This window comes from Solanum verrucosum, unplaced genomic scaffold, assembly GCF_900185275.1.
Source record: "Solanum verrucosum unplaced genomic scaffold, falcon-dt-bn FXZP01000261.1, whole genome shotgun sequence".
NCBI classification, from domain to species: domain Eukaryota; kingdom Viridiplantae; phylum Streptophyta; class Magnoliopsida; order Solanales; family Solanaceae; genus Solanum; species Solanum verrucosum.
The window spans coordinates 6,858,735-6,879,815 of NW_026019969.1; the positions used below are offsets into that span (position 1 = coordinate 6,858,735).

Genomic DNA, 21,081 nt, shown 5'->3' on the forward strand with positions numbered 1-21,081 from the left:
AGCGGAAGTTTATCAAATGCAAGTTTTGATAGAGAATCCGAGATAAGAGGCGGAAAAAATGAGCCAAGAGTAGTTGAGATCAAATAATTGTAAAACGGGTGTTTCGAAATGCTATCACATGTTGACATAGTATTGAATAATGTATCTTTTCATTTTGCAATGTAATGAATTTTGCTATGGAACAAATATGATGTATGTTTGGTTTCAATTTGTTTGGTCCCTTGAATCTTCACAAAGAAATTTCCATATTTCAAATCAGAATTGCATCATATTTGCACTAAATTGCACCAAAACAGCAGTAGAAAAACACCCAAACTGCACTAGAAATTCACCACAACATCACCAAAACTGCACTAGTAAAGCACCAAAACAGCACCAGAAATGCACCATACCAGCAGCTCCTAATTTGCACTAAAACAACACTAGAATTGAACCACAAACAATAGCAGATTCGCACAAAAAACTACACCAATTTTTTTTTTTTTGAAAAACAATAACAAAATATAGTTTCTACTTGTAAAACAAGAGGTGATCTATTTTTTTGTAAAAATAAATAAATTGATCTTTAAAATGTAACTGCATTTTGTTGGATTGGTAGTATTTTTTCTTGTCCAACTTCAACATATCTCGTCCACGTGTTGAATTATTCCGCCGTCGATAGAGTTTGTTCTAGGTTGTTATTTTCATCTTTCTCTTCTTTTTTTCTGCCGCTCAAACATGGTTCATTGTAGGAAGTGAGAGACAGGGAAAATAGAGATTCAATTTTGAGGGGAAAACTTTCTCACGTGGACAGTTTATAAGTCCATTAAATATTAGACAGTTGTTTGATGAAGTATTAAAAGTGTACCAATTCTAAAAATATGAAGAATTATTAGTGCTCCATGTTAAAAGATAAGGATTACTTTGATTCTAAACTCAAAGATAAAGGATCATTTTGAGCCTTTCCTCTATATTTGGCGTAAGCTATATTTTCGGAAGGTACGTGTCGGGCACAAGTCGAAACGGAGCTCCAGATCCGCTTCCATTGAATTGTCTCGGGCACAAGAAAACCTGTCATCTTCAATTCATCCACCAATTCTTCATTTCTTCCAGGAAAAAAAAAACCATACCGATTTCGCCAATCTCATCTTCTGTAGATGATTAATTCATAGATATGTTATCATCTTCGTCGTCGAGTTCGATGATTCGTCGTGTTGTTCCCTTCTTCACCACCCGGATTCGTCAAAATTACCGACTTTTGAATTCCTCAGCTTCTGCTCTATCACAGCCCCAATCTCAATCTCAATCTCAAGTCGAAGCTACAGATTCCGTTGTAATGACTGAGAACTGCGTTCGTGTAAGTTTTAATATATCTCTCGGTCCGAAGCTTTCCCTTTTTTTTATGCTTAAAAAATGTCTGTGCTGATTATTTTTTTAAAAATTCTGGGAAAGACTTTTTGCGAGAAATTTTCAAGATTCTTGTGCTATATCTTATTGAAACATTCGAGATTTGATACCTTTATGTTTAATCAGTTAAATTTGTTCAGTTGTTCTGTAAAAGATTGTTAATTTCTAAGTGAATAGTTCCAAACTCCATTTGGGAAAGGGTTTTTTTGGTAACCGTGGTATATGTGACTATGTGAGAGCATAATCACTTTGACGATGACATTCTAGTTTTTATACTGTTTTATAAGGTTTGATATTGTACTGTTTAGGTATGAATTGCTTGTAAAATTGAGTTGAGACAATTTACTAACTTGGTCCTTTTACATGCCTGAGTAGAGGATTAAAGAGTTGCAAGCTGGCGAACATAAAGAGAAGATGCTTCGTTTGAGTGTTGAAGCTGGCGGTTGTTCCGGGTTTCAATATGAATTCTCTCTAGATGATAAGACCAATTCGGATGACAGGTTTGCTAACGGTTTCTTGTATTTCACATCCTATACAGTTTTGGGAGTATTATACCAGCCTTCCTTCAGTTATAGAAAGACCCCTATTTGTCTTCACTAAATTGTCTTAAAGCAAACTATTGAGTATTAGAATGAAATGAGGCTGAATAAAGGGAACTGGATGTAGAGGGCTTATATATCCAACTCCAAGTCTCCAACTAGTTTGGGATTGACACAGATTTGGTTGATTGATTGATAAATCCTGTTCTTGGTGGTCCTAAGGAATCTGTCAGATTTTGAAGCATGAGTTCAACATCCTGCTCCCCCATATCCCACCCCCCAAAACCACTTAAAATGCTCTAAAGTTTCATATACTGCTACTGTTAACATTTGTCATTATGTTGCTTATTTTGCTGTTCATTCATTTCTTATATTTTGTAGAATTTTTGAGCATGACGGAGTTAAATTGGTTGTGGATAATGTATCATTCGATTTTGTCAAAGGTGCAACTGTTGATTATGTTGAGGAGCTGATCCGCTCTGCTTTTCAGGTCTGTAAAAGTAGCTTTTTACATTCAATATTGCTATTTTTTTTGCATGTCAGATACACATGCATATTGGTGTTCTAGATCAATTGCATGATGGATGCCACTATTCTATTTTTCCGTTTCTGTTTGTCAATGAGGCAAGAATTAGGGCAGGCATTAGCTTAAGCCCCGAAAGACTTGCCATTAAAAAATATGAAGAAGTACCACTGACCACTCTTGTGGGATTTCACTGGTTATGTTGTTGTTGTACCACTGTCCACTCTACTAGCCTGGGGTAGTACATAGTAGTTTTACATTCCAACAGTAATTAATCTAGAAATGTCTAGGAGTCTTATAAACTAGAATTTTCATTTAAAAAATGCATGGAGTAATGTTTAAGAATTTAGCTGCTTTTGGAGGAGGGGAAAAATAACTTCCTACTTTTTAAACAAAGTATGTTGTGTTCTGTCACACTTGGAACAAAGAAGCTGCACTACATGAGGAGTACCATGAGGTCTCAGTTACATTACCTTTATTGGGAAAAAAAGTACCATTAGGTCTCGGGTTCAAATCCTAACGGAGGCAAAACACTCTAGGTGAGCTTTTCCCATTTGTCATAGTTGTGGTGCGCAAGCTTTGTCCAGACCCAACATAAATAAAAAAATCTATCTATCTGTATCTATGTAATGGAGGGCCAATGAGAGCTGACATGGCACCTCTCATAGATTAGGTTGTATTTATCTATTATCTCTTTTTTGGTTTGTTCTCCGGTTAGTTTAATACTTTACTACCTAGAAAATTGAAATAAGGAAAAGAGACGACGTTTTGGGTTATGAGGAGATTTCAGTTATGGCTTTATTATTACCTACAAAACTGAAATAAGGAAAATTTCAAGGAAAATAGTTGACGTTTTGGGATATGAGGAGATTACAATTATGACTTTGATTACTACCTACAAAACTGAAACAAGGAAAAGAAGAGACTCAGATATGGAATATATAGAGAATCTCATTAACTGGGTAATTGATAAGAACATTGGTTATATTTAATTAACATTCCAATTATAGTTTGCTTGTGAAAGGGATTTAGTTGAGGGTACTCTGTGGAGTAATGTGGCATATTCATCGCGTTCCAGAAAAATCAGTATGATAGATTACAGGAACTAAATCTGAGTTAAAGTTGATTTCTTATTGTTCGGAGAAGCAGTGGCTCCTTTTCATGAACTGATATTTGCTAATGGTATGGCACACTTGAGATGTGATGTGCCACACATTATTCTAACAAGTCAGCTTGGTAAGTCCTTATTTTATTTTATTTTAAACTGGTAGCTTTGTATATATATATCTTTAAACAAGTCAGTACAAAGGTTGTACTACAACCATATCTACATGAAGCTTTCCAAACAAGCTATGATCCTATTATCTGTAATGAGTCTAAAACATCATCAATAATAGAAATTGAATCATTAGTAAAGATCTGATTAGACCAAAAAACACAGATCAACTTGGTAAGTTTTCTATTGTGATTTTAAAAACTGTCTTCTTCCTATTTCTTTGTAGTGGAATGTAAAGTATGAAGTTTTTAGTTTTGACTTCCTAGAAGTCTTCAGATTTTAAAATTTTGTTTCTTCGGGCTTTAACAAGTAGTGTGAGAAACCTTGAGAATACTATTACTTTAACTGAGAAGCATGATTAAAATGGTCATTCAAATGACTAGAAATTGTTGATTTTTAGAAGACTTGAAATCTAAAATTAACATGAAATTATACAGTCGGCATCTATTGATTATCCTATTTCTTATTTATGCAACTTTTCAGCATGCAAACACCAAATTTTGGTGGTTTTAAGCTCAAATAATACTTGTGGAAACTAACTTTTAATTTGGCTCATAACGTTAGAATTGGCCAGAGGTGATACATTCATCTAGTTGCTTTGCTTCTGATACAGAAGTTGTTCTGTATGTATTTAGAAGAAGGGAAGGGAGGAAATGAGAAAATGGAAAAATATAATTAAGGAGGGGGAGGCGAAAAAATAAATTTTGTTTGATTAGCTTAGTCAATATTACAATTACAAACATGAATTGCCATATATTTAATATGGACAAGCATGACTCTATATTTGTTAGCTTAGATCAGTGAAATCCAAACATGTACGTATATATAGTCCTTCCGGTTAAATCCAAATTGATACCAGCTTTTATAGATTTCTAAGCAAAAGCCAAAGGAGTACTCTATTCTTCCTCCCTCCCCTTTCCTTCCTTACTTAATATAGTCAACATTGATTTGTATTCTTTTCTTTATGACTTGGTGTCCAAATTGTTATACGTTGTGTTGATTAGTGTCACCTTATACATTTGACTGATAAATCATACATGTTAATATTTGTCTTTTATTGCAAATGATGTTTTCTTTTCGAGGGGGTGTTGCAGTAGTTCCGTAATACTGTTAACATTGATCTGTACTCCTCTTTGTGACTCAGTGTCCAAGTTATTGTACACTGTGTTGATTAGTGTCACCTTATTGAAGGGGCTGATAAATCGTACGTAGTTAATATTTCTCTTTTTCTGCAAATGATGTTTTCTTTTTCCCCGTCACATCCTTTCTTTCTTTCGGAGGGGGCTTTGCAGTAGTTCCTTAATATAGTTAACATTGATTATACTAATCTCTTTGTGACTCCGGGTCCCCAAATTATTGTATGTTGTGTTGATTAGTGTCACCTTATACATTTGACTGATAAATCATACGTAGTTAATATTTGTGTTTTACTGCAAATGATGTTTTCTTTTCCCCCCATCACATGTTGTATTAAGCACAGTGTGTAAATGCCATAAAATGAAAATTCTATGTACATTGAATTATATGTGAGATAAAGAGCCACCATCCAGGAGTACTAATGATTGCATATATCCTACTGGTGTATGCTTAAAGATTAAGATGTTTCCTCTTCAATTTATTTGTGTATGGATTAAGAATTTTTTCTTCTATCTCAACAAAATTTTCAAATATCATCTGATTGTAAATTGATTGATTTTTAGGACTGCGCAAAGCACGAACAATTTACTTGTAGATGAATAAAATGAAAAATACATGGCAAAAACTAGTATATTCCTAGGCCACAACTATGGTAGGTATCTGGATGCTGGAATAATTTCACAGATGCTTCTTTGGAGGAAATTAGAAGTCCTGATAATTTGCTGAGGGGGAAACAAAAAGGGGTGGCCACTGGCCTGCAAGCCTGATTTAGAAAAGGCTTATGACCATGTGAATTGGCAATGCTTGTTGACGTTGATGAACTTTGGAAAGAAATGGATAGAGTGGATCTAATTTTGTACTTCAACTGTGGAATTTTCCATACTTATTAAAGGTGACCCACAAGGTTTGTTAAGTTCTCAAAGAGGTCTTAGGCAGGGGATCCTCTCTCACCATACTTATTTGTTCTGGTAATGGAAATCCTCAGCACAATGTTGAGAAAAGCTGAAAGGTTGGGGTGGATAAGCGACCTTAAAATAGGCAGGTTAGATCAAGAAGGTATGATGCTTAATCACATTCTGTATGGTTTATGCAGATGGCTCTCTCCTATTTTGTGAAGCTGACAAAGTGCTGATGCTATATTTGGGAGGAGTTCTTTAATGCTATGAAGCTGTTACTGGGCTGAGAGTTAACCTAGTAAAGAGCAGTATTTAGCATTAATGCTGATGACTGTTGAGAAACTGGCTGATATCATGGGATGCAGGGGTAGAAAAGTTCCCACCACTTATTTGGGGCTTCCATTAGGGGTGAAAAGTGGGGATAAAAATATTTGGCAAAGTGGTCATTAAAAAGTGTAACAAAAATCCAACTCCTTGGAAAAAACAATATCTGTCTCTTGGGGGTAGACTACTTTGATCAATAGTGTCTTAGATGGACTTCCAACGTATACTATGTCTCTATTTTGTATGCCTGCAACATTGGTAGTCAGTTGGATTCCGTTAGAAAACAATTCTAGATGCTAATTCGGAAAATAAATCATGCTTAACCTGGCACTAGAACTATTTTATTTTCTGCTAGTTCCTCTTGGTTTTTCATCTAACCGCTTTTGTGCATGTTTACTGTCTTTCTGCAGGTATCTACCAATCCAAGTGCAGTGGGTGGGTGCAGTTGTAAAAGTTCCTTCATGGTGAAACAGTAATTTGACACTTCTGTAGCATTCAGCCCAGAAAATCAGCATTCCTCTAAGCTGGATGTGGTTTACTGCAAGGCCTAACCACTTTATTATGTTAGTCAATCTGGTGTATCTATTCATCACATTCTTCTACCGTTAAGGTAGCAAGACCTGCATTATGAGAATTTATACTTGTGAGGCGATAGATTCTTTATTTGTACATGCCATTTTTTTGCCTTGCTGGGGCTAGTTGGAAGTGCAGAATCTGGCTGTTAAATTAGGCAGGTGGGTAGGCTGTTGTATTGTAGGCAATAATTCCAGTTGAAGATATGGTTAGTTTTGGCTGGAGACATTGTACAAGGAATTTTGAAGTGAAGGGTTTCAAACAGAACACATGTTACTCTTAGTTATTGAAATAAAGGTCCGAGGGCATGTGGGAGAAGCATATTAGATAGCGTCCATATCCACTATGGTAGAAAGTTTTGATCAAACAATGGTGTTGTTTTATTTTTGCTGTATGATCTTTGACATCTATGTTGAAATTGAAATCGAAATGTAGAAAAAAGAACAATATTACCTGGGAGTTGAAAATTCTGAATTTGGATGTATACTTCACTTGTATATCTTAAGCTGGTTGGATTTGCAGTTGATTACTTTCATTTCTTTACAAAAAGTGGTAATTGTTGGTCATTATTTCTCAGTTATCTGAAAAACAAAGTGCTCACCTCTCTGAAGTCCTCAAATTAAAGAGTAACTAAAGTCTAGGTTCATCGCAATGAGAAATATAATTCGAAATTGTTTCAAGCTTTGTTTGAAGGGGGCTTATAACTCATGATTTATAAATCAAAAGTTCTAAGTAGAGTTTTTTAACTAAGCACATAAATAAGCCAATGCAAATTTAATAAGAAAAAGATGATTATAATAAACACTAGCAAAATCTTCCTGAAATTACTTTTATTAGTACGAAGTTTATAATGTGAAGTGGTTTAATTTTTTCTGCAGTTAGCCAAAAGGATGTCTCTCTTTTAAAACGTCGTCGTACTTTTTCGTCTTCTGAAACGTGAATAGCGTTAAACCCTGGCCTAAACCCCTTTGGGTTTGATGGTTCGTCAAATCGGATTCGAATAAAAATGTCGTTTTTAATATTGGGAAGAAGATCAACGCAGCTCTCTCGAATCCCACGCAAACTCCTCTTATTTTCTTGCACTTTTTCTTCTCAATCTCCTAATACTTCCATTTCCAATAATAGATCAACAATTTTTCATTCTTGGTACAGTTCATCCAATATAAGAAATAAAGGGTTCTCTTCAATTTTCAATGGAAGTACAAAAAACCCATCAGGGTCTTTATGGGGTGTTCGGTTTTTGAGCTTGGAGGCTGCTGTTGAGCCGACTACTGCTGATGGGCTTACTGTTGAGGGAATTATTGCTAAAAATTGGAATATACTTGATGATAGTGAGGATGATTGGAAAAGCCATGCTTCTTCCATTGCTCAGTCCGTTCATCTTATCAAGAAACGCCTCAAGGTATTTTTGTCTATCTGTAATTGTTGTTTGAAGCAGCTTTATACTTTATTTAGATTGACCACATCACTAAAAAGTTGTGATCTTTTTGCTTATTGATGAAAAAAGAGAGAAACTAGTGATATTTAAGTTCCGATCTTTGTGCTTATCCAGTGAGAAATATAAGTTTGTGATCTTTATGAAAAAAATGTGATTTTTATGTTTTATATGTTCTGTTTGGAAGACAGGATTCTACATTTTGTGTCTGATAATGGTAGTTTTTTCTTTAGAAAATTCCTCAGTAGGGTGAGTTTTGGGGGTTGGTTGGTTGGGTATTGAGGTAGGTGATGGACATGGTGAAAACTGAGAACAGACCAATGTGAGCTTCACATAGGGAAGGTTGCAGTAGGTTTACGACAAGTGTGCAAATAATCATCCCTTGATGAATCCTCTGATTGTTGTATTTGTTGATTGGATATAATAGCTTCAGTATTATGGCCAGGTACCAGACCGATTTAAATGAATGATCAATGTTTACATAACTAGTCTGGCAGGAAACTCGAGTTGTACTTGGGGCATGTTTAAGGGAGTGTTATTTTTGGTCTTTAGATTGAGATAATTATTTTAATGAAGTAATATATTACATGGCTCTTTTGAGAAGTTCTAATTCTATTTAATGAGTTCAGTTTTTTTGTTTGTGTTGTTTCTTTGCCTCCCATTTATAGTGGAAAAGGCTAATGTATAGGCTTGAAGTGCTGTCAGCTCAGCTCAATAAGGCAGATCTTTGGGATGACCCCGTCCATGCTGGGAAGATTAGCCGTGAACATGGTTCTCTAATGAACAAAGTGGAGGATGTTATGGCCATTGAACAAGAGTTGGTTGAACATATTGACATGATTAAGCTTGCCAGGGAAGAGAATGATCCAGAGTTGGAATCGGTGAGCTTAAATTTGTTTATTGCATGGAATCCACTACTCCATGTTTCCCATTTTTACACTATTCCACTTGTTTCAGTTTAATTCAGAATGTTGCAAATCAAATCCGATTCTTCCTCCTAAATTCAGTTTGTTACAGGCATATCATTGGATTTATATCAGTACTTTTATTTAAATATCACTAGTTTTGACCCTAGGGGCTCTGCTTAATTTGTATTTACCTCTTTTTTTTAAGTACTTTATTAGTAAGTTTAACTAACAGTCTAGTTCTTAGTAATGATTACTGTATTACTTGGAGCTGATATGCAAGGCTTTACAGCCCAATTCCTGCTTGGTATGACAAATAAATAAGTTCCTAACTCCATCTTCTGTATGAAACTGACTGCTTGGTTAGACCAAAACTGAAACTGGGAGCAGTTAAAATTTGTTGATTTTCTTTCCTTCCAGGAATAAGTAAGGAATGAGTTATATTACAAAGAAGTTGGGTTAAGTTTTATACAACTTCTTTTGTTATACTATATGTAATAATTTTGAACATAACTTGCAAATATCAACAGCCCAATACTTGTTTGGTAGAATGAATAAATAAACTATTGAACCTTTAACTCCATCTTCAAACTGATTGCTTGACTTGACGCCTTCACCAGGAAGGAACTTGGAAGGAATTGTTTACTCAATGTTTGTTCAATTACCCTCTTACCTGCAAATGCAATGTAGGCATGGTTTTTCTTCTTTCAGGTATAGGTATAGAATGATTTTTATAATGAAGTCAAAGTTAGGTTCTATATAACTTGTGTTATATTTTATGTTATAAAACATTATTTGTTTTCCTTTCAAGAAAGTGTGTATCTCAAGATACTCCAATTCAATTCTGATTTCTGCCACTTGTGAACCATATGGTATATGATTTGTGGATCAATTTTGTGAGAAATTCTATTGTCACTTGGCATTTCTTCCTATTTTATTAGTCATTTTGAGTGCAGGAATCAGTGAAAGCTCTACTCGGAATTAGAAGGAATGTGAAAGAAAAAGAGCTTGAAGCTTTATTATCTGGGGAGCATGATAATTGCTCTTGTTTTATAGAGGTTAGTTTCTCTGAAGCTCAGACTGTGTTTTAAATTGTCAGACATGGTTTTACTGATACTTATACCTTTTTGTTTGGATAACTTTTGTCTCCCTGGTCTTTGAGTGTGTACTTGTTTCTCCTTGTCACATCTTGTTCCAGAATAACTTAGAAGGACATCTCATAAGAAAAGCCACTCACATTGTTGATTTCCTCAATCATGTTTTTTTTGTAAAATGGATGCTGATAGACTTGTTATTTCCTGTGTAGGTTCAAGCTGGAGCTGGCGGTACTGAGAGCATGGACTGGGCTTCAATGGTCATGCAGATGTACAAATTGTGGGCTCAACATAAAGGATATGGCGTTTCTGTTGTGGATGAAATGCCTGGTGAGATTGCAGGAATCAAGGTCTAGGTTCTTACCATATTTTCTTCTCACTTGAAAACTATGTAGCTATTAAGTAGTATGGAAAATTGAAATTTGTGAATTGCAAAAACTCTTGGCTATTTAAAAACAAACATTAATTTTATAACATGCTGTTGGGAGAACTTGGTTTAGCCTTGAAGCATAACGGAATTGTTAAACAAATATGTAATTAATGTGTGTTTAAAATATGGGTTGTGAATCTTGTCATGGGTTCTAATTTGACCTGAAATTAGGAAGTTTTCCCCTTTCTTCTTAATTTTCAAACATGGCACTAGTTAGCTATTGTCTTATTGCTCTGCTGATTTCTGCTCCCTCATGTTATCAGCGTGCAACAATCAAAGTTGATGGCGAAAATGCTTTTGGATATGCCAAATCAGAGGTAGGAGTGCATCGTCTGGTACGCATCTCGCCATTCGATAGCGCGAAGAGAAGGCATACTTCCTTTGTTGCAGTTGCTGTAATTCCAATTTTGGGAGATGGATCTACCCATGTTCAAATCAATGAATCTGATGTTCGAATTGAGCGTTTTCGATCAGGGGGAGCTGGTGGTCAGTCTGTTAACACAACTGAGAGTGCTGTCAGGATAACTCATATTCCCACAGGCATTACTGCCTCTTGTCAGAATGAAAGGTAAGCATCCATTCTGGTGAAAAATATATGTGAGAGCTTCTTTCTTTTCCATAGGAAGAAGAGCAAATGGGAACTTTTAGTGCTCTAATATTTTTCCAAAAAAAAGGTCACAGCATTCAAACAAAGCTTCTGCCATGGCCGTTCTTCAATCGCGCTTGGACCAACTTGAGATGGCACGACAGGCTCAGATGAATGCACAACATACCCAGTCTCTCACTGAGATCAGTTGGGGCAACCAAATACGTACTTACGTGCTCCATGTATGTTTCATACAGTTTAACCTTTCATTTTACCTTCATAGTGATGGTTCATGTAGTCATCATAACTGCTCTGTATCATAATTGCAGCCTTATCGCATGGTCAAAGATCTCCGGACAAATTATGAGGTTTCAGATCCTGATTCTGTGCTTGAAGGGGATCTTGATGACTTCATTTTGAGCTTTCTTTCAACATCGTTAGACAAGGATGAAGAATGACCTCTTAACCTTAATTTTCGGGTTCCCTTGGCCAGTTGATAGTGAAATTGGATAACATAACTCCAATCTCAGCTCTCAGGTCAACTTTGTGGCACCGGGAGACGGCTTTACTGGTGCCTTATATTGCAGGAGAAAAAGCTCAAAGAAGTTTTTGTTGGTTACAACTCACAAGATATCATTCTTGCTAGTCCCATGGGAATAACATTACTGGTGTGCTGAAGTTTCAGTTCATGGGAATAACATTACTGGTGTGCTGAAGTTTCAGTTCATGGGAATAACATTACTGGTGTGCTGAAGTTTCACCATCTGAATCACATCATTTATACGAAGTTGATGAAATAATATCTTTGGATCAAGCTGCTACTCCCTTGCTAGGGAACTGTTTTATTTTTATCCAAGATCTGTAATTATCTTTATCAAAGAAAAGAAAAGAAGCAGTCAAACTGAGGTAGTGTACTTGTTTGCAACTGCCGTGATCAATTGATTGATTTTGTTGTTGAACCCTCCCAGTACGATACATAAGTTCTACACAAGCAACATTATGCCACTGAAATATTGAGTTCAGCAGAAAAACACTGATCTCAACTAGCAAATAGGCTCTTGGTAACTGTTGATTTCTAGTCTGCCTTGCAAAGTGCAGCTATCTGTCTCCCCCTAGTATTTGTATAACTATCTTCCGTAGACCAAGTACTATTACACTCGATATGATGTGTTGCAAGTACAATAATTGTTTAAAGTATGAATTTGTTCTTTTTCTGTAAGAACTGAGCTAAAAATCAGCCAACTCTTAAGCCATTTTATATCTAATCTATTTAAGTTCCTACAGAGGTAAAATCTATCAACCACCAGGTGTTGCACACTTGGTTGTAAAAGTGCAAGACTGAGAACAGATTATAAATAGTTCAAAATATGGATGCTTAGGCAGTTACATAGCTCTCCAACAAAAGCAAGAAGCAGGGAGAGATGTGTCAGAAGATGCCTTCAGTAGTGCAACAAGAGGCAACAACTCGACTAGATTAACACTTGTTGAAGAGTCACAGATACCAAAAAGTGCAGGCTATTACAAGCATACCAGAAGAAAATCTTCTAATCTCATTCAAATCCACCATATTGTGAGACGCTAAATGCAAATTATCTACAAATTTCAAGACTTGAATCATTATGAGCAAAACAAAATTGGATCTCCATGAGGAGAAAAACCACAAACATGATAATAAGCTCGTATGGCTAACTGCCCCATGAATCAAGAAAAATGAATTCCAGCCTTGTTAAAGAGAGAAAGTAGATGCATGAAATCTGCTTGTGCGAGCTTGGAAGATCTCTTTTCCTCAAAATTTCCTTCCTTCAGCACTGCCAAAACTTTCTCTTTGAATTCTGCTCTTTTCGTATCACCATCATCCATCTCAATGTCATCGTCATCATTTCCATCATCAGCATCCATACTCAAGTCTCCAAATGACTCTCCCAAGGTAGATACATCCAAAGCCATTTCCATATCATCTGAAGGAGCTTTCTCAGAGAACTGTAAAGCTTGCAAAGTTCTATAGTTCTTTTCCAGTATGTTGAGCACGGATTTTTGTCTAAAAATAGAACCTATAGTTTTGTTTTTCCGGTTGAAACAGATCCTGACCAAACCATCCCACTCCTTAAAATTGACAGGAGTAAGTGGTCCCCTAGGTTCAATTCTAACTACAGAAGAATCAACCTTTGGTGGTGGCCTGAAATTATTCTTTCCCACCTTCAATAAGTGTGATACTCGGGCCAACAGCTGTGTGTTCACAGAAAGGCGGCAATAAAGAGTATCACCAGGTTGAGCAACAAGTCTCATAGCAAATTCTCTCTGGAACATTATTACTGCAGCTCTGAATAAAGGCCTATGAGCCAATAATTTGAAGGTGAGAGGAGATGATATTTGATATGGGATGTTAGCCACACAAATATCGAAGTAAGGGAGATCACACTTAAGAACATCCCCTTGTATAACCTGCAGCACAGAAGATCAGAAGATCAGAACAGTTTTGCATCTCAACGTAAATAGATAATGATGGGAAGTGCATTAAAATGAAAGCAAGGATAATATCTAGACATAAAACCAAAAGGAACATCAATGAAGAGTGATGCCATATGAATTGTCTATTATGTAAGTGAATTCTTATTTTCATATTGCTAACAGCATGACCATGATAATAAGTCATGAAGTTGTCAACCATGCATGACAGTTCCAGTAAAGTAAGCGGCTACTCACTGATCAGAGAATGCAAGCCTATGCCCTGTAGAAGGAAGCAATTGCCAGAGCCCATCTTTATCATAATTTTTTTTTTGATCAAGTAATAAAGAAATACATAACAAAATAGGAAATTATGGATGTGAGTCTAAACCAGGCTCCCAAATCATTGGAAATCAGAGGGAGCAGACATGTCAACTCGATTCAATTTCTGTGCACACAATTATGATAAAGCAAATTCCTCCACAGAGGATAATTGCTCTATAAGTCAAGTGTTCAGAGGGGAGGAATTTGCTTTATTATAATTATGCCAATTTCAGACTGCAGAGATCAACTTTGTATCCACAAAACCATCTCAAAATCTCATCCTTGGAATCCACAGTCGGGAAAGTATATAATCTTCTAGTTTGAAAATTCAGTTAACATAGAACTGCAGTCTCTTTGGAAACTGAGAGAAACGGATCCAGATCTGGTTGCATGAAGGGAACCATTTCAAGCTTAGGTCAGTAAGGTTGCCAATTGTTTGTTCCACTCCCAAAGAGAAGCTTGTGACTAAAGGGTGCAATAATCACAAAAAGTTATTGGGTCCACATACCATAACAACCTTATGGGTGATGTCGAACTTAGATAAGTAACCATTTCTATAACTTGAACTGTGGAGTGAGTTCATTAAGAAAAGACGTTACTCTATATAAGGCCATTTTACCATACTCAAAGCAGCCATAATTAAAAAGAACCACTGAACCACCAACTCAAAACCAACACTTCACCTCAGTTCCTCAGTTAGACTAATTCCTCATTCATCCAACTATTACGTGGAATGGGCTTAACCTTCTATCTAATGAAACCGTCTGTCTTCAATTCAAAACACAATAATGGCTGAATTAGTTAGTTTCCTGAAATGTGACTACTAAGTGTGAGAATGGGAAGATACATGTTATGGGTCACCGATTTAGCGTCACTCTTTCATGAACCGAACAGATCCAAATGAGAGCTTGTAGTTAGTTTCTTCCTTAATAAAAGAAAAAATCACTAAATGCTAACACATGAAAATGCTTCCCCACCAAAAAAACAACATAAAACCACTGATTATTTAACACACAACATTTGAATCAAAATTCTATCTAAACAAGTAGTTTCGAAACCGCAATATTACCAACCAAATAAGTATGATTAAGCACATCTTTTCAACCCTGATAACATATTACCAACCAATCAAACATCACTAACCCAATTTGCATTTATAACAAACAACAACCAATACATTCTGTTTCAGTTAAACCTCTTCTATTCCAATGCTTAATATTCGCAAATCTCATAATTAACTAGAATGAATGCTGACAAACAAAGAACATATCAAGAATAAGCTTTTTCTTTTCTTTTCAAAGCTACACTAAGTTCACATTAGAGTAATTTAAGCAATAAATATCTTACAAAAACAAAACTGATCAAATAAAATAAGATACCTTCAGTCGGTTAGATAAAGGAGTTCCCTGAAACCTTCGTTGCAACTCGAGAACCATACGAGGATCAAGTTCAACAGCAATAACAGACTTTCCGGCTTCTAGAAGCTTCTTTGTAAGATTACCGGTACCAGGACCAATTTCGAGGATAACATCGGTAGATTTAATTCCGGATTTCTGGACAATAGAATCAACCAGTAGAGGATTTTTCAGAATGTGCTGACCCTTCGACTTGTGGAACGATATCCCTCCCTGGAAGTGAGGATTTGAGGAAGCGGATGATGAGCCCCGCTGAGGCTTGTCTTTCTTCATCTTCCCTCCCGCCATGATGAAACTTTTAGACGCTTCCGGCGAGACTCCGGCAAAGAAATTCCCGTCGGAGAGGTGAGAGTAACTGTCTTAAACCTTTAGGAACTAAAATTGCCGCGAACACAGAGCTAGGGTTTTTAGAGTAATGACTTAGCTTAATTGGGCTAATAGAGATTTTTTTGGGCCTGACTGATTCGTTTTATATTGGGCTAAGGCCCTAAATTTACTTGGGTTACGGCCTTTGTGAGAAAAAATAGAATTCGAAACATAAGTAAATTTTTATTTTTTCAATTATCCTCAACTCTTTAACAAATAAATAAGTAATTCATGGAAATCTAGGTTAACATTTTTATTTTAATCCAATTTGAGAGTTTTGTGTTTCTCTAAACAGTTACCTTTTTGTGTCCTACAATATACGATTTTTTCTTTTATGTTGTCTAATATCTCTAAATGAAATTTTATATATATTTTAAATACTATAAAAGTTTAGTATATTTTATAATGAAGGTTTTCATCGATATCTCAACTTGGATGATAATGGAATAAAAAATAAATTATCTGCATTCAGTGTTTTATATCAAACAAATATATACATGACACTTATCTCTACTAAGATGGTTATCATATCTTAACTTATCACTTAATCATGATAAAATAATTTGATTAGGGTAAATATCTTGTGCTAATAAATTTTTATCCCCCTTATATATTTACATTGTATACCACTACACCTACAAATATTTTTAAATTTTGATATGCAATCCTTAGTCATTATCTTCTATTTTATATATTTATATTTTTTGTTTGTTTCAAGTTTGGGATGAGATGAAGAATACCGCCATGAAAATCATGGAGCAAAATAGGGTTCTAAGAGGGAGTTTTCTAATGATTTTCGTCAATAATTTGAGTAAGTTTTCTGTTTAGTTATTACTACTATCGCTATATATGCTTCTGCTTTATCTTAGTAGGTTTACTTAATTTTAACAATTGATCACGTTCGAAACTCATCGGGTAAGAGATAAGTAATATCATTTTTCTATTTGTAAAGAGTAACTAAGTAGCTTGACTAATTAAGTAGTAAATAAGTGAGGCAAAAAGTTGCCAAAGAAGTCTTGTGTAGAGTTATGATTTCTCAAATTATTGGATTGGACTAATTAATGATTTGTTCCCCTAATCTTCTTGCTTGTGAGTTCCCCATAATGTTTTTCCTACTTATAAATCTTAACAAACTATTTGCTGTCCAACATCTATCTAATCCTATAATCTCTAATTTCCAAGATTAAACAGGTCATGCGTTCAATTGAGAAATCTTCAATCAAACAACATTGTTGAATTAATACGGCTTGATTCTGAAATTCAGAAAGTTGAAACTTGGCTCTAGTTTCGCTGTTCATCAACAAAGCACCATTAGAATTGCTCCTTAGTTTTTACTTCTTAAGCCAAAACTTTACCATAGTTGTCCCTCTTATTATAAACCCTTCTCTTCGTTTTTTTCCATCTTTTTAACTCAAATTTAATTGCAACCTGAAATCGTGCAACTTACCTAAGAATCAAGCCATATTCATTATTTAAAAGACGGCACGTAAAGGTGCAAATAAGCAAAAGAACTCTATGATTAATTGATGGACAAGACTCAGAAAAATACATGAGTGCAATTAAGCTGATGCATTAACATGTATTTTATTATCATTTTTTTTTTTGTATCTTCCCTCTGAAGTCTCAATGATTTGCAAACTTGTTTATACTTTTTTCTTCTTCTTAAAGCTTATTTAGTTCTATTGTAATATTATGAAAGAAAATAATAAGCAGATTACAATCAATCAGCCTTTTGTATTATCTTATGTTTGAAAGATCATTAGATACCGTTATGTAAAATGAGAGTTCAGTTTATTTACTAGTTGAGCGAATAGCTATGTATAGGTCAAACATCTCTATCTTGAAGTTAGATAAAATGTTCATTTGCATCGATTAAAACATACATATATAGGCTAATTTGCATCAACTAAAACATACATAGGCTAAAAGAAAGATAAAGGTAGAAAGTTCTAGCTCTACTTACTGGCAGGGTAATAAAAAGGTACTTGCAACAAGAAATAACATTAAACAAGATCTTATGTCATTACTAGCTAATTGAACCCCTACTAGTTTGTTGTTTTCCATACGGACTGTGCTTCTTGGTTCACATCTTGAGTTGGATATCCTCCGCTAACTGTAGCATAATTGGTAGAATATTGATCATTTGCTTGTTGAGGAAACATCCAATTGGTATTTGGCTGCATATACGCCATTTCATAGTTTGGTACAACATTCTCTGCATAATTGTTGTTCACCATCTGATAACTGGAGTCTAGGCCACCTGTAGCAGCAACAAGGCTTCTATTTTCATGGTGCTCGGGCAATGAGTAGGGAAATGCTGGTTCGTTGTAGGATGTAACTTGATTTTCCTCCAGCAAATAGTTCTTTAAATTGTTTAGCATTGTGTGATCCACTTGACCATTTCCTATCGAGTCATTTTGCTGATACATTGCTTGATGATCCTGTGTTGTAGTAATCCAATCAGCTTGTTGATCTGGTGTTGAACCCGCTGGCAACATTCCAATAGTTTGATTTCCCATAGTAGCAACATTCACCATGTTGTTTGATCCTTGGCCACCCCAAAGCCCACTTATACTCTCACCTGCATGAGTCACATAACCTTAGTCAAATCAAAATGAAAAGGTTCTTATCGAATTTGGGCTAAATATACAACATAAACAAGCCCAAATTTTTAATAAGCATTAGTTTCGGGTTATGACACTATAACCACAGTTATACATGATTCATACCTGCTACGGGATAACTTGAACTGAATTGTCGAAGAGGTTCACGAACATTAGGGAGTAATGCAGTAGACGACGAAGAAGAAGTCAAGTGATGAAAAGGATAATTGAGAAGAAGTTGTGATCCATAGTCATTGCCAATTGAGAAATCTGAAACCAGATCATTATTATAATCTGGTTGTTCAAAAAAAGGACATATTTGGCTAGGGAAAGGTTTTTTGCTTAGTTCATTCAGCCTTGCATCACAACGTAGCAACTTCTCATAGTGCCTGTCAAGTACTCCTGGAGCAAATCTAACGCAATGCCTCCTAAAAAAGACATATGTACAAGTTACCAAAAAAAGTTTTGAATTTGTATAATAGAGAATCGTAATAATTTACTTATTATTTAGTTTTCACCTGTGAATAGGAGCTTGACCTCCAGTAAAATCAGATGTCTGCTGCCACAATGTGTGCTTTCGAGGTTGAGGATTTGTTTCACGATGAAACGTAGGTGGTTCTTTCAACTGTATCAATGATGATTTTATATATATCGTAAAATTGATTATTAAATCTAAAATTATGTATATAAGCAAAAAAAATAAATAAGAAATAGTACCTCAAGCTCAAGAACTCCTGGTTGTTCACCTGGTGGCATGATGGCTCTAATAGCAATGATATCTGGCCATTGAATTTCAATTTTGCTCTTAAGAGGCCCATCTAGAAGTTCCCAAACTAATTTTCTCTTTGCATAATAGCATTTCGCAATCAGATCACCTTCATGCTTCGAAACTCTCTGCCAAATTTACAGTAAGTTATATATTAATTTTTCAAAAAAATTAAAGGTAATTTTTTTTATTAAAATATTTATAACATAAGATATATTTTGTATTTTTGTATTAAATTATTTAAGTATTTAAATTAGTAGTCAATCTTTTTTATAACTATATCCAAGGAATGCATTATAAACACATAACTAATAACTTATTAATTTTATACTTTTTAAAATGACTAATAGTGAATTTAGGCCACTGTAAGAAGAAGTGGCTAGTTATGAATCGATTTATATAAATCATAAATATTTGTTATATTTACGGATTTGAATGAATTTTTTTTAAAAACATTTCTAATTCTCAAATTAATTTTATTAGAATTATCAACAAATATAATTCTAGAAAAAAACAATTATTATTTCATTTATCTAATATCATTTTTTATTATTATTATTTTATAAAAAATAGCTTATTAAAAAGAAAAGATAAATGGAATATGGTTTTCATATACGTTACTGTGAAAATAAAAATAAAAATAAAAATAAATAAATAAATTATAACAGAACTAAAAAAAGAATTATAAATGAAAATATCACATAAGAACTAAAAAAAAATGTGCAGAAAAAGCATTATAAAAACATATTTAATTATAAAGTTTTAATTTTTTTGTTTTTTGCGTAGAAAAGTAACAAGCATTGTTTAGCAAATATAAAAAAAAAATATTGTTATAATGAAAAGATTATTTACCTCCCAAACACCAATAATGAGTTTTATAGCAGGAAAGTTGGCAGCCTTCAATTTTTCTGAAACAATAGCAAAATCTTCCATGTTGCGGGAAGACTTTGATGGCCTTCCTACCCGGCGTGTAGAGCCGTTGTTCTTCATTTTCACCTGTGAAAGTTTTGATTCTAATAAGTTCACGAAAGATGGTGTCTTGCTTAGTGTTAGACCAATAAGTTCTGTATCCTGAAAAAAGTTTGTTAATTAATGTGTTTAGTAATAAATAAAATAATAAAATATTTACTTATTTTATAAATAAAATGAATAGGTTAAAAAATGGAAAAATTAATACATTTTATGAAAACGGACAAATGATATAAATTTTATCAAAACAGTCTATCAAACTTGTTTGTTAGTTCAATAATTTTGATTTCTAGTATAAACAAAAAATGTATGTATGAGATTATTTTATGAAAATGAATTATACTCGATCAATTTACAAAATGATTTCAAGATATCTTCCAAAAACATAAAAAACAAAAATTAAAAAAAAAATATTCTTGAAGATTTGAAGATTAAGTGGAGGTTGTTTTTTGATATAGATGAGTGTTATGGAGGGGCCATGATGTGCCGACTTTAAAAAGAACTAAAAGAAATGTGCGGAAAGAAGATTATAAAAATATTTTAAAAAAACACATGCAGAAAAAAGAAGAAGATAAAGCAACCATGCATATTGGCTATGGCTACTTAAATTTAAAAGCTTTACACCTAAGCAAACCATGGAAAATGGCTAACAACAAACCTGAACCTCTGAGTTAGAGTTGAATTCTGGGGATGTTCGGAACTTTTTTGACAGACCATCTTCTTCAGATTCTGAACTCATTCTCCGGCTTTTTAGCTGGGCGTTCACATCATCGCTTTCTGTGTTCATAGATTCAGAGCTTTGATGAGATTCAGAGCTTTGATGATCAACACCATATAAGCGTTGATGATCAAGACCATATAGATCATCTCCTATAACCATGATGTCGAGACCAGTTCCCAAAAAGAAAAAAAAAACTTATACTTGTGAGATTTGTTGAAGAGAGAAAATTTAGTTGAAAGGGGAGAAATAAATAGCAGAGGAGAGTGAAAAAGGATGAGTTGTGTATAGAGAAGAAGACTATTATATAGGGATTGTGGATATAAAGGACTCTTGTCTCACTAATAAGTGAATATTTTTTCTATTGGCGG

At 34.5% G+C, this 21,081-nt stretch overlaps 4 protein-coding genes across 4 annotated transcripts; 2 read left to right on the top strand and 2 right to left on the bottom strand.

Moving 5' to 3' along the window:
• Window positions 1-1,073: 1,073 nt before the first annotated feature.
• On the top strand, window positions 1,074-6,899 carry LOC125816293 (iron-sulfur assembly protein IscA-like 2, mitochondrial). Its single transcript, XM_049495879.1, has 4 exons — window positions 1,074-1,336; window positions 1,762-1,886; window positions 2,307-2,415; window positions 6,492-6,899. Exons 1-4 carry the CDS (start codon window positions 1,154-1,156, stop codon window positions 6,555-6,557), a joined length of 483 nt encoding a protein of 160 aa, XP_049351836.1. The 5' UTR covers window positions 1,074-1,153; the 3' UTR covers window positions 6,558-6,899.
• Window positions 6,900-7,461: 562 nt separating this feature from the next.
• Window positions 7,462-11,565, top strand: LOC125816371 (peptide chain release factor PrfB2, chloroplastic). The gene is made up of 7 exons (XM_049495968.1): window positions 7,462-8,056; window positions 8,758-8,970; window positions 9,951-10,052; window positions 10,301-10,438; window positions 10,782-11,086; window positions 11,193-11,346; window positions 11,434-11,565. The coding sequence occupies exons 1-7, from the start codon at window positions 7,661-7,663 to the stop codon at window positions 11,560-11,562; spliced, it is 1,437 nt and encodes a 478-aa protein (XP_049351925.1). The 5' UTR covers window positions 7,462-7,660; the 3' UTR covers window positions 11,563-11,565.
• Window positions 11,566-12,561: 996 nt separating this feature from the next.
• LOC125816097 (ribosomal RNA small subunit methyltransferase) lies at window positions 12,562-15,675 on the bottom strand. The gene is made up of 2 exons (XM_049495692.1): window positions 15,253-15,675; window positions 12,562-13,546 (listed from the first exon to the last, which is right to left on the bottom strand). Exons 1-2 carry the CDS (start codon window positions 15,574-15,576, stop codon window positions 12,806-12,808), a joined length of 1,065 nt encoding a protein of 354 aa, XP_049351649.1. The 5' UTR covers window positions 15,577-15,675; the 3' UTR covers window positions 12,562-12,805.
• A 2,024-nt stretch (window positions 15,676-17,699) lies between these two features.
• On the bottom strand, window positions 17,700-20,872 carry LOC125816271 (uncharacterized). Its single transcript, XM_049495855.1, has 6 exons — window positions 20,657-20,872; window positions 19,876-20,094; window positions 18,975-19,151; window positions 18,776-18,882; window positions 18,384-18,685; window positions 17,700-18,235 (listed from the first exon to the last, which is right to left on the bottom strand). Exons 1-6 carry the CDS (start codon window positions 20,870-20,872, stop codon window positions 17,700-17,702), a joined length of 1,557 nt encoding a protein of 518 aa, XP_049351812.1.
• Window positions 20,873-21,081: the final 209 nt, after the last annotated feature.

Coding starts and splice junctions, on each gene's coding strand:
- LOC125816293 (XM_049495879.1), top strand. CDS start 1,154: ATGTTATCATCTTCGTCGTCGAGTTCGATGATTCGTCGTGTTGTTCCC. Junction 1,337..1,761: donor TGACTGAGAACTGCGTTCGT/GTAAGTTTTAAT, acceptor ATGCCTGAGTAG/AGGATTAAAGAGTTGCAAGC. Junction 1,887..2,306: donor AAGACCAATTCGGATGACAG/GTTTGCTAACGG, acceptor TATATTTTGTAG/AATTTTTGAGCATGACGGAG.
- LOC125816371 (XM_049495968.1), top strand. CDS start 7,661: ATGTCGTTTTTAATATTGGGAAGAAGATCAACGCAGCTCTCTCGAATC. Junction 8,057..8,757: donor TTATCAAGAAACGCCTCAAG/GTATTTTTGTCT, acceptor TCCCATTTATAG/TGGAAAAGGCTAATGTATAG. Junction 11,347..11,433: donor TACGTACTTACGTGCTCCAT/GTATGTTTCATA, acceptor TCATAATTGCAG/CCTTATCGCATGGTCAAAGA.
- LOC125816097 (XM_049495692.1), bottom strand. CDS start 15,576: ATGGCGGGAGGGAAGATGAAGAAAGACAAGCCTCAGCGGGGCTCATCA. Junction 13,547..15,252: donor CTTTATCTAACCGACTGAAG/GTATCTTATTTT, acceptor TCTGTGCTGCAG/GTTATACAAGGGGATGTTCT.
- LOC125816271 (XM_049495855.1), bottom strand. CDS start 20,872: ATGGTTATAGGAGATGATCTATATGGTCTTGATCATCAACGCTTATAT. Junction 19,152..19,875: donor TCATTATTGGTGTTTGGGAG/GTAAATAATCTT, acceptor TAAATTTGGCAG/AGAGTTTCGAAGCATGAAGG. Junction 18,883..18,974: donor CAGGAGTTCTTGAGCTTGAG/GTACTATTTCTT, acceptor TCATTGATACAG/TTGAAAGAACCACCTACGTT.